The sequence below is a fragment of the Corythoichthys intestinalis genome, chromosome 2, assembly GCF_030265065.1.
Source record: "Corythoichthys intestinalis isolate RoL2023-P3 chromosome 2, ASM3026506v1, whole genome shotgun sequence".
NCBI lineage: Eukaryota > Metazoa > Chordata > Actinopteri > Syngnathiformes > Syngnathidae > Corythoichthys > Corythoichthys intestinalis.
This window is the reverse complement of record NC_080396.1, coordinates 71,945,779-71,961,129: the sequence shown is the minus strand read 5'-3', so window position 1 is coordinate 71,961,129 and position 15,351 is coordinate 71,945,779. Positions and strand designations below refer to the sequence as shown.

At 39.2% G+C, this 15,351-nt stretch overlaps 1 protein-coding gene across 1 annotated transcript; it reads right to left on the bottom strand.

The window, feature by feature from the left end:
* Positions 1-8,571: 8,571 nt before the first annotated feature.
* Positions 8,572-14,675, bottom strand: atp5pf (ATP synthase peripheral stalk subunit F6). Its single transcript, XM_057829259.1, has 4 exons — positions 14,606-14,675; positions 12,372-12,541; positions 12,185-12,309; positions 8,572-8,667 (listed from the first exon to the last, which is right to left on the bottom strand). Exons 2-4 carry the CDS (start codon positions 12,539-12,541, stop codon positions 8,639-8,641), a joined length of 324 nt encoding a protein of 107 aa, XP_057685242.1. The 5' UTR covers positions 14,606-14,675; the 3' UTR covers positions 8,572-8,638.
* Between the last annotated feature and the right edge of the window lie 676 nt (positions 14,676-15,351).

Below are 15,351 nucleotides of genomic sequence, written 5' to 3'. Positions count from 1 at the left end.
GCGCACACGTTTGGGCTTCTGTGATAAGATGGCGTTGTGTATCTATTCTGTTTCTTTAAACTATGGTGTGCTATTTATTTTACATTAGGTGTGTTAGAGTAGTGCAGTCCTAAAGTGAATATGAGAAATTATACTATTCCCTGATTGATTATATTACGTGTGTTCGAGTAATGCAAACAGTTAGACAGTGCCTACGAGAAACGGTACCATTTTTCCTTTTCCCCCTCATGAGCGCAGATAAGTTGATTAACTTTACTGTGTCAAAGGCACTGAGTGAAGTCTGCCTAAACTACAGTTAGATGAATGTGTTAGACTAATGCAAACAATAATATGGCGTGTGCGAGAACGGTACCTTTTCCCTTCAATATCCTGAAATTTCTTCCTTAACAAGAGGCAACATCTTCCCATTGAGGCGTGTCTTAACCTGAAAATTCTGTATGTAGAGACAATTTTAAATAGTTACCACTGTATTTTATTTAAAAAATGTTGAGATATACTGTATGCATGTACAAATCATTATTTTCTGTTTTACATATTTAATTTATATTATAATTACAGTGATCCCTTGTTTTTCGCTGTTCAAGGGAACAGTCCACTGCGAAAATCGAAAATCCACGAAGTAGAGGCGGAGCTTTTTGTGTGGGTGTGTATGTTCAATGTATTTATTCAGATTTAACAGAATTGGAAAGATACATTTTTCTCCCTTTTCTTCCCAGATAAAAAACATGTATTTTAATACATGTTTTTAAGCACTGTAAATGTAATAATTATTATATAAATTAGATATACAGTTCTGGCCAAAAGTGTTGGCACCCCTGCAATTCTGTCAGATAATGCTTAATTTCTCCCAGAAAATGATTGCAATTACTAATGCTTTGGTAGTAATATCTTCATATACTTTGCTTGCAAAGAAAAAACACAAAAGAGAATTTAAAAAAAAAAAAAAAAAATCATTTTACACAAAACTCTTAAATATGGGCCGGACATAATTATTGGCACCCTCAGCCTAATACTTGGTAGCACAACCTTTGGACAAAATAACTGCGAACAACTGCTTCCGGTATCCATCTATGAGTTTCTTGCAATGCTTTGCTGGAATTTTAGACCATTCTTCTTTGGCCAACTGCTCCAGGTCTCTGAGATTTGAAGGGTGCCTTCTCCAAACAGCCATTTTCAGATCTCTCCACAGGTGTTCTATGGGATTCAGGTCTGGACTCATTGCTGGCCATTTTAGAAGTCTCCAGTGCTTTCCCTCAAACCGTATTCTAGTGCTTTTTGAAGTGTGTTCTGGGTCATTGTCCTGCTGCAAGACCCATGACCTCTGAGGGAGACCCAGCTCTCTCATACTGGGCCCTACATTATGCTGCAAAATTTGTTGGTAGTCTTCAGACTTCATCATGCCATGCACACAGTCAAGCAGTCCAGTGCCAGAGGCAGCAAAGCAACCCCAAAACATCAGGGAACCTCCACCATGTTTGACTGTGTTGACCGTGTTCTTTTATTTGAAGGCCACATTTTTTTTTGTCCCTGTAAACTCTATGTTGATGCCTTTTCCCAAACAGCTCTACTTTTGTCACATCTGACCAGAGAACATTCTTCCAAAAAGTTTTTAGCTTTCTCAGGTAAGTGTTGGCAAACTCCAGCCTGGCTTTTTTATGTCTCTGGGTCAGAAGTGGGGTCTTCCTGGGTATCCTACCATAGAGTCCTTTTTCATTCAGACTCCTACGGATAGTACGGGTTGACACTGTTGTACCCTTGGACTGCGGGACAGCTTGAACTTGTTTGGATGTTAGTCGAGGTTCTTTATCCACCATCCGCACAATCTTTCGTTGAAATCTCACATCAATTTTTCCCCCCCCCGTCCACATCTAGGGAGGTTACCAACAGTGCCATGGGCTTTGCTATTATTGAGGACACTGCGTATGGTATACACAGGAACATTCAGGTCTTTGGAGATGGACTTGTAGCCTTGAGATTGCCCATGCTTCCTCACAATTTTGCTTCTCAAGTCCTCAGACAGTTATTTGGTCTTCTTTCTTTTCTCCATGCTCAATGTAGTACACACAAGGACACAGGACAGAGGTTGAGTCAACTTTAATCCATTTTAACTGGCTGCAAGTGTGATTTAGTTATTGCCACCACCTGTTATGTACCACAGGTAAGTAAAATGTGCTGTTACTTACACAAATTAGAGAAGCAACACATGATTTTTTTTAAGGGTGCCAATACTTTTTGTCCGGCCCATTTTTGGAGTTGTGTAAAATGATAATGATTTTTTGAAAAATTCTATTCCCTTTTGTGTTTTTTCATTGCTAGCAAAACAAATGAAGATGTTACTACTAAAGCATTTGTAATTGAAATCATTTTCTGAGAGAAATTGTGCATTATCTGACAGAATTGCAGGGGTGTCAATACTTTTGGCCAGCACTGTATATATAAAAGAAAACAATGATTTGTACATATATACAGTAATTACCTATATTGTAACATTTTTTAAATAAAATACAGTGGTATCTCTACTTAAGAACTCCTCTACATACTGAATTTTCAGAGTTGACTGAATGTAACATACTTATAGCTGTTCTGCCATTGGCTATTGCCTAGCATTCCTGACATCCAACTGGCTAAGAGGGGACCTCTACTGTATGTGTATGTGTGTAAACCCAGTGTCCTCTTCATTCGCCCCCCAGGTTCCAACAGCTTCACATGAGTGTCTTAACTTTTCTTTCAGAGGTGGGTAGAGTAGACAAAAATTTTACTCAAGTAAGAGCAGCGTTACTTCAAAATAATGTTATTCAAGTAAAAGTAGTGATCCAAAAAATATACTCAAGTACAAGTAAAAAAAAAAGTATCCAGTGAAAAGAATACTCAAGTAATGAGTAACATTTTGAGTAACTGCTTACTTTTGTGATTTTTTTTTTTAAACAATGGTATTATTTTATTCTCTCAGCGTAAACTTACCTATATGAACTGTTATTATACTGTACAAACACCCATTGCATAACCACATTAAGCCAAAGGAAAAAAACAAAACAAAACAGTAAGCAAGCATTATTCGTCCAAACAGTATGAGTGCCCTGCCCTCTAGTTGGAGAAAATAGTTGCTAGTTTGAGTAGTGAATACTGTAGTTCCTTCATAGTTACTATTATGAAATTAAAAGGCTCATATCTCCGGTTCTCCGTAGTCAATCGGTGCCAAATAAAAACTGGGAGAGTTTTAAATCCGCGATTTCGATTCATGTTGAGGTTAGCGCTCTTTGTCAAATACTTCATTTGTTACGGTGATTGAACAGGCTTGCATGATCATTGAACGGCAAGCATTTGTGTAATGGAGTCATGTGATTATTGTTGCGACATCTCATTGGTGAAATTAGTAGCGCTACTCTTGGCAATAGCATCGCTAGCGAAAAAAATAATAAATGTAATATGTAGTATAAGGAAAAACAGAACGACTCTTGTGTAGCCCAAACTAGCGGAGTAAAAGTAGCGTTTTTTTCTTCACAAATATACTCAAGTAAAAAGTATGGCTTAGTAAATCTACTCTTAGAAGTACGTTTTTCTCAAGGTACTCAAGTAAATGTAACGGAGTACATGTAACGCGTTACTACCCACCTTTGGATTCTTTAATCTCGGTTTATTACATTATGCACAACTCTGATTTCATGTTTATTGTGCAATAATCCAATTGTAACAAATATTTGTTACATGTTCTGATGCATTTTTATGCATTAAAAAATATTTATGTCTGAGTTTTGGGGGGGCTTGGAACAGATTAGGGAATTACATGGAAAACGCGTCTCTACTTACAAAATTTTCAAGTTAGAAAACTACTTCCAAAACCGATTAATTTCGTAAAAAGAGGTACCACTGTACTGTACTATTTAAATTGAAAAAAGTCCAAGAAGGACAGTGGGCACGAAGTTTGAAGCACAATGTAGACAAGTTTCCTGAACGAAACATGCGCGGCGCCATTTTTGACATTTTCTGCTACGGACTCCCGGTTTAGACAGAACAACATTAAGTGCGGTTGAAGTAAGCAGTGTGTAGACCAGTGGTTCTTAACCTTGCTAAAGGTACCGAACCCTACGGGTTACACAGGTGCATTCACCGAACCCTTCAGATTTTCGTAATAAAGCCATTTTTTTTTAACAAATTCAAAACCTAGCATACTAACATCTAATCCCCTGTTTAAATTTCTTCCAGATTTCAAATTTTGATTTTCATGTTGGTAAGTGAAATTAAACTAATTTCATTTGACACTGACATTTTTTGTTTTCATGTCTACATTCTCGTTTTATTCTCACATGAATGGCTGCTTGTGCCCTGCGTTGGCTCACAACCGTTTCAGGGTGTACCCTGCCTTACTGCCCATAGTTAGCTGGGAATGGCTCCAGCACCCCCATGACCCTCGTGAGGATAAGCGACTCGGAAAATGAGTGAATGAATCCTTGCATCACATACTGTTTTCATGGGGTAAAATGACGCAATTTTTATTTTTTTTTAAAATTATCCACGCACTTCACTGTTTGTAGGTCTGTTATACTTCTTCGTACCATGTGCCAGTAAACCTTCACTGAGCAAACTGATTTCTCCTCCCATTAGAGGCCTAGTATTTGAGAGAAATGGAATAAAGCCTGTAAATTGAGGGAAAACCAGTCCAAAACCTGGTCTAAAACACCACTTTGCCTAGATTTAGTCAGTGTACTAAATAAGGCTCTGTGTTTCTTAACCTTCACCAAACCCGAGGCTTACTCACCGAACCCCTGGGGTTCGATCTAACCCCAGTTAGGAACCACTGGTGTAGACAAAGTAAAAACTGCTAAATCAAACCAGAGAAACCCACAGATTCTCCAAAAATGGATTCAGCACGACGTAGATGAAGCGTGCGTTTCACTGTATTCCATTTGCAGTCCTTAAAAACCAATTAAAATATACCTACACATTTTTTTTAATTATACCTTTCCCTTTTCCCCCCCGGAGTATATGTCTTATATGCATCTCTTTCCAAAGCTGTTAAATCTGAATAAAAACATTGAACACACCCTAAAAAAAAACATTTAAAAAATGGCTTTATCCTTTAGCCGCGAAGAACGAGAGATCACTGTATTACGTTTTTTCCTTTACTTTTTACATGTAATATTATGACTTTGTAATATTACTTTTTTCTCCTAACATTTCAACTTTTCTCTCATAATATTATTCTCCAAACATTTTGACTTCTTTATTGTAATATTACAACTTTAATCCAATAATATTACAACTTTATTCTCACAGGCCTTTTCATTTTTTCCCCTCCCCTTATTATATGGCCCTAGGACTCCGTCGTACGGTGACGATTCCCACCGTTCGCTTTTGTTTGCCGCGTCTGGTCTCTGGGTGCTTGACATTAAAGGTAGCAGGTCAGACGGAAACGTGGCACACGTGACATAAACCCGAGCTCGAAATCAGCATCCCGCGTCTCCGATCTTTACCCTAAAGTGATGTCATTTGAGAGAAATGGAAAGTGACAGCAGAGCCTCAACTAGGTCACTTGACGTTTGGCTGGCTCGCAGTTGTCACCAGTGAATTTAAAGCTGCTACAAAATGGAGGGCGAGCTTCACCGTGACTTATGTGAGTACGGTGCCTATTTTAAGTATTCACCCCTTTCATTGAATTCATAAATCAATCATGGTCAAAAGGATTTGGAATTTGGACAAAACATTTCTTGGACAAAACTTTTTAATGTCAAAGTGAAAACAGATTTGTACGGAGTAATGTCAATTACAAGTAATTGCTTGCATAATGTTTCACTTCTATCAAGTCAGTATTTTGTAGATGCACCTTTGGCTACAATCGCAACAGTGAGTCAGCGTGGATTTGTCTCAGTCAGTCTTGTACATCTGCCCACTGCAATTTTGCCCTTCTTCTTCTTTGCAAAACTGCTCAAGCTCTGTCAGGTTGCGTGGGTATCGGCCAAGAACATCCCTTTTCCAGTCCATCCACAAATTCTATATAGGATTGAAGTCTGGGCTTTGACTCGCCTCTCCAACACATTTACCTGGTTCTTTTTTAACCATTCCTGAGTAGCTTTTGCAGTATGCTTTGGTTCAGGGGACGGGAACCTTTTTCTCATGAGTCATATGTGGCTCTTTTGATGAGTGCATCTGGCTCCCCGCCAACCTGTAATCTTAAATGTGCAACCGGCCAGCTCACTTGACATGAACGAGCTGTAATGAGCTGATGGTGCTTAGTTACGATGGGGTTTGCTTTTCAATCACTCAAAAATAGCTTTCACTATATTGCCTGGCCTTTGAGCTCTCAGTCTTCGCTTTTTATATTTTTTACCACGACTCATACAAGCGCCTTCATCTTGGTCAGAATCTTGTCCAGGGCTCAGTGTAGATTTCAAAGTTGTCCTTTTTAAAAACTTATCAGGGCTCAGTGTAGATTTTAAAGTTGTCCTTTTTAAAAACTTATCCATGACTGCCACGACTTCTGTGTGCGTCACATGGAAGGTTCTCAGTCACGTGCAGGCGAGCGAATTATAGCCATCAGCCACCTTGCTGTCCGCGACAATGTGGACCGGAGCACATCTACTGTATATCACTTAATTAGACTTGTGAAGTGTCAATATACACAAAAGTATCCTTTACATTTTATATATGTGTTGACCGTCAATCCCCTCTCTGCATTTTATTGTCATTGGACATTGTCGTGGACAGCAAGGTGGCTGATGGCTAGGAAACCAAGCGGTTCTGGAACACAACACGAGCAATAACTCGATCGCCTGCACACCACTGAGAATCGTCCAACTCCTTCTTTCCTACTGAAACTGCGCCCGACGATGTCAGTGTGCTGTTAACAATGCTGAGTGTCCTTCAAAATACCGCCAGGGGCAACCCTAACAAAGTTATAAATTACTGTTGATTGATTGTTGTTTGATTGATTGCTGGTTGCTGCGCGAGCCCAGCTCCAAAACAATGCATCCTCGACGGCCAGCGGAGAACCAGAGGTGAGGGCGAGCATCGTGACGTTTCCAAGCTGAAAATGGTGCTTCTCGGACAAACACGTGAGAAACAGTAGAGCGGCTGTCATGAGGCACCCAAGCCGAAAAAGGCGCTTCTCAGGTGGATACATAAGAACTGGAGGTGAGGGCGGCCGTCGTGACACTCCAAAATCGAAAAAGACGTTTTTCTTTTTTTTTAAACGCGATATTGGACAATTCTCGCAACACACATGGCGATCTTTCACGGCACACCGGTTGAAAAAGACTGATCTATATTAACTAAAATTATTATACTGTACTATGTCCTATTACATAACCGTATTAGGCAAAAAAAACAGAACTGAATTAAAGCAACACAATGTAACTTTTCAGTTTTGATCGATTTTGGCAACGCCGGTGGACAAAAGCAGCAGTGTTTTGCTTTAATCAATCGCCTACAGATGGATTAAACAACATATCCATTGCCAGCGGCTGTGAATAGTAAGGAGGTAATGAATCCAGTTGTGGCCTAACAATAGCATTTGGCAGCTAGCAACCTGTGACAGAGTGGCTAACACCCCACCCGAACTTGTCAGCGCTGACGAGTTTGGTTTGGCGGTGCGTCACGCCATCGAGTGAAACCCGGGCCAAAGTTTAATCTGTATATCCTGGTAGCCTCCCCTCCCCCCGACAAAAATTTCATGTCTTTTGTTGCTCTGCCATCTTTGCAGAATTCGCGTGAAAGCCTACGCATCGACGTCAGTCTCTATAATAAATTGGGGAAGTGACGTATGCTGTAGACCAGTCAGCACATTTGTAGTTTTTTTTTTTTTTTTGTGGCAGGATTCCTGCCACCCTCCTCAAAGTTAATCAGTGCGATACTCAAGATATAAAAGAAGTGTCATTCAACTAGTTGTCAGTCGACTTATCACAAATGTTATGAAAATATCTTATTAAAGGTTGAAAAGTTACCAAGTGTTGCTTTAATACAATAAAATTGAAACTTGAAAATGAAACATCGCCCGTCCAAATGGCACAATTGTTCTCTAGTGGAGAAAACATTTCCTACCATAAAATGAAAACGATCATATCTCTTGTTTTTCATGGTATATCGGTGCCAAATAAAACTGGGAGAGATGTTCAAATCCACGCTTTCGAGTCAGGTTGACGTCAGCACTCTGTATGAAATACATAGTTTTTATGATGCTTTAAAGATTCCAAGTAATTGAACAGGCTGGCATGATCATAGAACTTCCGACTGCAAGCGTGTGTGCGGCCCTGTGGCTGTTTTGTATGTCTGATTGGAGTCATGCCATTACGGTGGCGACGTCTCATTGGTGAAAATGGTAGTCCGGCAAAAATAAAGCCAAATCTAATATGTAGAATCAAAAGGAAAAATGTAATGACTAGTGTAGGCCAAAGTAGTGTTTCTTCTTCACAAATTTACTCAAACATAAAAAGTATGGTCTGGCAAAACTACTCCTAAAAGTAAATTTTTCTCAAAAACTTTAGTAAATGTAAAGGAGTACATGCAAGGCATTACTACCCACATCTGGTTGAATGTAAATTCAGGTTAACTTACCGATTTAATCATGAGAAACAACTCTGGAGATGTCAACCATCGTTTTATTATTAAATATTATACATTGGTGATTTACAAGCTTTAAGCGCACTCACTTGGCCACCTCATCCAGCTTGGGGTCTAAAGAGAGAGAGAGAAAAAAAAAACAAAGTTAAGGCGGACGTACTACTTCAAAAATGTGGCATAAAGAGAACAATTGAAACCTTTTAAGTGCAGAGATAAAATGCTCCCAGAAAAGCGCCATGAAAAACAAGAGGCTAAAGTGATCTTGCTTAAATAGCATTACATTTGGACTATTTTTAGACGGCCCAAAAACATTCAAAAGACAAGCCGATGAGTGTGAACAGAAGACTTTTAAACCATATTTTTACCTCTGCCAGAAGGCAAAACAGATGAAAAGTTACGTCTGTATTTTTGCATTCAAAATAAATGAACGAATAAAGGGATTATTAGAAGTATGTCGTACTAGTAGTCAGCGCTGTTAATAACGGTGTAAGAGTATAAAGGCATTTCGAATGGCGTTATTTTTTTCAGTAGTGAGTAATCTAATTAATTACTTTTCCTGTCTTTGTAACACTGTTATTGTTACTGAGGATGTTAAGGGGTGCGTTATGACAATTTGGTTGAATGAAGCGCAAGTCTGATTTTGTCACACATCAGCTGCCTGGGACAGAGCAGAGCGGGAGGGGGGAAGGGGGTGGTGACGCTGTTGCAAACGCGATGATGATTGGCTAAGGGGGCGGTTGATGCCCGGCTTCACTGCACACTCTGGCAAACACAACCAGAGTGTGAAAATGGCAATGGGCCAGGGAATTTCAAAGGTAGCGTTGTCAAACTTAAATTACAGTGGAGAAAATAAGTATTTGAACAACAAGCGATTTTAAGTTCTCCCACTTAGAAATGATGGGCGGGTTTGAAATTTTCATGATAGGTTCTTGTCCACTGTGAGAGACAAAATCTCAAAAACACCCAGAAGTCAGTGTATGATTTTTAAAAACAATTTATTTTCTCTTATACTGCTGCAAATCGATTCAGGGTGTACCCTGCCCACTGCCCATAGTAATCTGGGATTGGCTCCAGCACCCCTGCGACCCCCGTGAGCATAAGCAGCTCGGAAAATTAATGAATTAGAGCTGTCCCAAACGACTATTTTTCTCCCGATGAGTGAGCAGACTTTTTTTTAACGATTAGTCGAATAATCTCAATCTTTTATTTTATTTTCTATTTTTTGACACTTATTAATTCGCAAAAACATTTTGGAACGCTTAAATTCATTATTGAAGTACAAATAAACATGTAAATAACAATAATAAACCACAAACAAACAATAAGGTCAAATACAGATAGCATTAACTAGTGCAAAAGAATGGAATGTAAACAGATTCAGACTACTGACTTTGCTTTTCCAACATGATTCAAAACAATTCTACTACTAAACTACTATATAGAATAGTATAATAATAATTATTCATTGCCAATGAGATTTTTCAGAAAGGGTGTCATTTTAAAGCTATTCTTCGTGTACAATCTGAATTCTGAAGTATGCAAGATTAACTCCAGAAATCGTTATTTATATGTTGAACATGACGTGCTTTTATTTTTTAAATGTTCACCGGAAGTACGTTCGCTAAACCGCTAACCGTAAGCTTTACACTCTGGGGGAAAAAAAGTGCACTCTTTTTTTTTTTTTTTTAACATTAGTTTTAGAGTTTTAGACATTGCATGTGGTGTCAGTAATAGATTTTCTCCCCATTTTTTCGTTTGCAAATTACAACTGATAAACAGACTTTCATATATTTTAGATTCATTACACACAACTGAAGTAGTTCAAGCCTTTTATTGTTTTAATATTGATGATTTTGGCAAAAAGAAAAACCAAAAATCCACTCCAAAAACTAAAAAAATTAGCATATTTCATCCGACAAATACAAAAACAGTGTTTTTCAATACAAAAAAAGTCAACCTTCAATTAATTATATCAATTATGCACTCAACACTTGGTCGGGAATCCTTTTGCAGAAATGATTGCTTCAATGTGGCGTGGCATGGAGGCAATCAGCCTGTGGCACTGCTGAGGTGTTATGGAGGCCCAGGATGCTACGATAGCGGCCTTAAGCTCATCCACAGTGTTGGGTCTGGTGTCTCTCAACTTCCTCTTCACAATATCCCCCAGATTTTCTATGGGGTTCAGATGAGGAGAGTTGGCAGACCAATTGAGCACAGTAATACCATGGTCAGTAAACTATTTACCAGTGGTTTTGGCACTGTGAGCAGGTGCCAGGTTGTGCTGAAAAATGAAATCTTCATCTCCATAAAGCTATTCACCAGATGGAAGCATGAAGTCCTCCAAAATCTCCTGATAGCTAGCTGCAGTGACCCTGCCCTTGATAAAACACAGTAGACCAACACCGGCAGCTGACATGGTACCCCAGACCATCACTGACTGTGGGTACTTGACACTAGACTTCAGGCATTTTGGCATGTCCTTCTCCCCAGTCTTCCTCCAAACTCTGGCACCTTGATTTCTAAATGAAATGCAAAATTTGCTTTCATCTGAAAAAAGTACTTTGGACCACTGAGCAACAGTCCAGTGCTGCACACGCCTGTGCACGGTGGCTCTGGATGTGTATACTCCAGACTCAGTCCACTGTTTCTGCAGGTCCCCCAAGGTCTGGAATCGGCCCTTCTCCACAATCTTTCTCAGGGTGCGGTCACTCACCTCTTCTGGTTGTGCAGAGTTTCCTTCCACACTTTTTCCTTCCCACTGAGGTGCCTTGATACAGCACTCTGGGAACAGCCTATTCGCTCAGAAATTTCTTTCTGTGTCTTAGCCTCTTGCTTGAGGGTGTCTATGATGGCCTTCTGGACAGCAGTCAGGTCAGCAGTCTTGCCCATGATTGCAGTTTTGAGTAATGAACCAGGCTGGGAGTTTTTAAAAGCCTCAGGAATCTTTCGCAGGGTTAATTTGTTAAATCAGATGATTAGGTTAGTAGCTTATTCAGAGTACCTTTTCATGATATGCTATTTTTTTGGGGGGGGGGGATGGGGATTTTTGGGTTTTCTTGACTTTGTTGCCAAAATCATCAATATTAAAACAATAAAAGGCTTGAACTACTTCAGTTTTGTGTAATGAATCTAAAATGTATGAAAGTCTAATGTTTATCAGTACATTACAGAAAATAATGAACTTTATCACAATATGCTAATTTTTTTTAGGAGGACCAGAATAATAATATTGCAGGGAAATATTCTCCTAGTCTGTAAGCAAGAAAAAAATATGACAGATTGTTCATGACACCGCAATAAAATATATATATATATTTTTTTCCAACAAGAAATAGCTTTTTTTCTAGTTGGATATCGTAGAGTGATTTCCTGACCCGTGTTTCGATAATTGTTGCACCGCCATATTGCGAGATGAGGATTATTATGAACATTGCGTCTCAAATCATATCGTATCGAGTGGTACACACAAATTGTCAACAAATGGATTTAATCAGGTTTAAATATGAAAAAATGAACAGAAAATATCCCTAGCTTAATTTGATTAGACAGTGTAAGAATATAAAGTGCCATTGCAGGACCATTATTTCTTCCATGTTACAGCCACATTACACACAAACAACACTAATCTCACCTTGGAATTTGAAGTCAGGGAATTTTGAAAGATCTCCCCCACCGTATAACCTCTCCAGTTTGGACACCTCTTCAGCCATGTTCTTCTGATACCCAGGGCCTGCGTCCACGATGCCGCCAGACGCCCTGGTGACAAGACATGGTGAAGAATGGCTCGTGCTCAAAACTGCAAAGTGTCATTGCCTTACTTGCTCTTGGTGTTGTATTCCCGGATCTTGTCCAGGAAGAGTTTCTGCACTGGATCCAAATCTTTTGCTCGGTTGAGGACCACGGCGGAGAGGCCAATGTTTCTACGCAAGGTCAGGTTGACCGCCGAGCGCAGCATGGAAGACAACTGCAGGAAGCGGTAGAGCGCCATCTGAAGGGACAAATTTAGCGCAATAAGCTTTTGAATAGCTTTTTTACGGGAAAATTGAAGTATTTTCGAAAGACTTTTGAGACCAATTTTCCACTTTTTCCACCATTAAAGAAGCGACCAATCCAAAGCCTTCATTGTTCAGTGTCCCAAAAAAGACTGACAGAATTCGATATAACCTAAATAACTTTGTTGAGGGGTTTTTTTTTTTTGGTACATTTTTTAGTTTATAAAAGAGGGGTTGTATTTTCTTTATATTATCTAAAAAAAAAAAAAAAAAAATATATATATATATATATATATATGTATATATACAGGGGTGCACATAAGTGGTCCGCATGCGCGCATGCGTACTGAACGTAGACAAACGCGCCGGCCCTCAACGGCTTCCATACGCTTTTGCGTACCGATGGCTGACCACTGTATTTGCGGCGAACACGAGAAAATCACTTTTCAAAATGTCAAAGAGGCAGGCCCCACTGAGTAATTATTTCCATGTTCCCCCACCCCCGTCAAAAGGACGGGCGACAGAGACGTCACCGGAGCTACCGAAAAAAAAAAGGACTTTTGCTGAAAAGTGGCTGCAGGAGATACCATGGCTAGAAGCAAACGATGCTTGCACGGAAATGTGGTACAAAATTTGCTGCGAGAATCCCAATGTCGCTGATAAGATTTTATGATTTTATGTAGGGTCAAAGAATTTCAGCCATCCAAACTTCCAAACAAACAAAAAGCACGAAAAAAAACGGAGCGCATGTGGCAATTTAGCAAACTATCGATGTCAGACAGGTCCCCACTCGCTCTATGGACAAGTGGCGGAATGAAGTCAATGAAGAACAGCGCCATGCACTGACAAACGTGCTTTTGCTCGCATTTCACCAAGCTAAACAAGCACGTTCAATGAGCTGTTATGAGGAGGACATCCCACTTTTACAAAGGCTTGGAGTTAATGTGGGAGCCGCATAATGCCCTTTATTTTGAAATAGTGCTTTCATGTTAATTTCTTTACATTTCACTTCAAAATAATGGCAATTTTGTTGTGCCAGTTGATATTAATCAAGCATTAATTGTTAATATAATTAATTAAAGGTAATTGGCTCTAAGTAACGCTTGTCATAATTTTATCTCATCAGGCGGGTCGGCTCTCAAGCTCAATGAGGACCAAGTCACATCTCCAGGTTCTCCTCTGAGAACCTGGGCAAAAAAATATGTGCACCCCTGTGTGTATATAGATATATATATATATATATTTTTTTTTTTTTACTTTTAATGTACTAATTTTCCCGTTTTCTCATTTAAGTGCATTAATAAAAAGAAAAGCTATTTGCGAATATTTTTTTTAATCTCTTGATTTTAAAAAAAATATTTAATACACAAAAGGAAAAAATGTTTATTCATTTATTTACTTAAAAAAATGAGAGTATCTTTACTGTTTTTCTGAGTCATACAACAGATATTTTATTTCAATTATATTTAACGAGAAACAGGAAGCCAACGGATGTGATTGAACTTTGCGGGCCAGACAAAATGAAGTGGGGGGGCCTTGATCTGGCCCCCCAGCCACGAGTTTGACCATTTCTATCTGCTCTATTAGACTACAGAGAAACAGTTGTACTGTATAATGACAATAAAGGGCTATTCTATTATATGGATGGTGTATTTAACACTTCCAAACACAAGCATTTTACACAAAACGCTACCACAATTCATAACTTGCAAATTACATTAAAATAAAGGCATTTACAAGAATGGCAAGTACAAATCCTGCATATAGAACCAAACATTTCCAATGCCTTAGGAATATCGATACAAACAGCCAAACGCTTACAAATCACACAAGGTCGTTTAAGCGTGGCTAACGGCTAGTTAGCATTTCTCCATTAAAAAACTGTATCAAACGAGCTAGCTATAGCTAGCGAGATAAAAAGCGGCGTTTGGGGAAGGTTCTCGTCAGTAAGGCCAACGACAAACGTTGTAAGTACACAATACACAAAATTCCTTTCAGTAAACATTCCTTGCATTAAATATGTGAAACATTTAATCGCGTTAATGTGCAAAAATACTCACCTTGGATTTGACACTTGCGGACTAGCTAGCAAATGTGGACGACCGCTCGCGGTGTATTGTGGGACTTGAGTGGTAGCCCGGAAAATATGTAAGGCATTACCAAGAGACAGAAAAACGCATTTGTGTATTTTTTTTTTTTTTTTTTTTTTGCTGCCGAGATTAAATCTATTTGTTTTAGAATTAATATATTTAATAATACCACTTTCTAAAGAGTCTTCGATTATTACAGTCGAGTCTGGTATTAAGTAACTCGCAAAATCTGGATACCCTGAACGCAACATAAATCCGCATTGGTTCCATTCACGCCATTGGTTAAAAACACGTCACGTGGTTCAAAGGACGCCATGTTGTATCCATCCTCAGCGCTGTTATGAACTCTTTTCGTGCAATTTGGGGAATTTCAAGTCAGTATATCAGGGGTGTCAAACCGGTCCTCAAAGGGCCTAAGTGGGTACTGGATTTCACTCCAACCAAACGATATGAATACCTTTTCACCAATCTGGTGTTTTACAAGTGTAATCAGCTGATTGCAATCAGGTGCTGCTGCTGTTAGCAGAAACCTCAGTGGTTAAAATGTCTGTGCAGGATCTGTTGGAAGAAAGACCAGGACCCACTCCGGCCCTTTGTGGAATCTGTTTGACACCCCTGCCGTATATTGTGAAAAAATTGTGATGGCCAAATGAAGCCTCATGAAGCAATGAAGCTTTACAACCAATTGGTTTGCACTTCATTTACTCTGTGGCACC

Coding starts and splice junctions, on each gene's coding strand:
- atp5pf (XM_057829259.1), bottom strand. CDS start 12,541: ATGGCGCTCTACCGCTTCCTGCAGTTGTCTTCCATGCTGCGCTCGGCG. Junction 12,310..12,371: donor GAATACAACACCAAGAGCAA/GTAAGGCAATGA, acceptor TCTTGTCACCAG/GGCGTCTGGCGGCATCGTGG. Junction 8,668..12,184: donor CCCTGACTTCAAATTCCAAG/GTGAGATTAGTG, acceptor CTCTCTCTTTAG/ACCCCAAGCTGGATGAGGTG.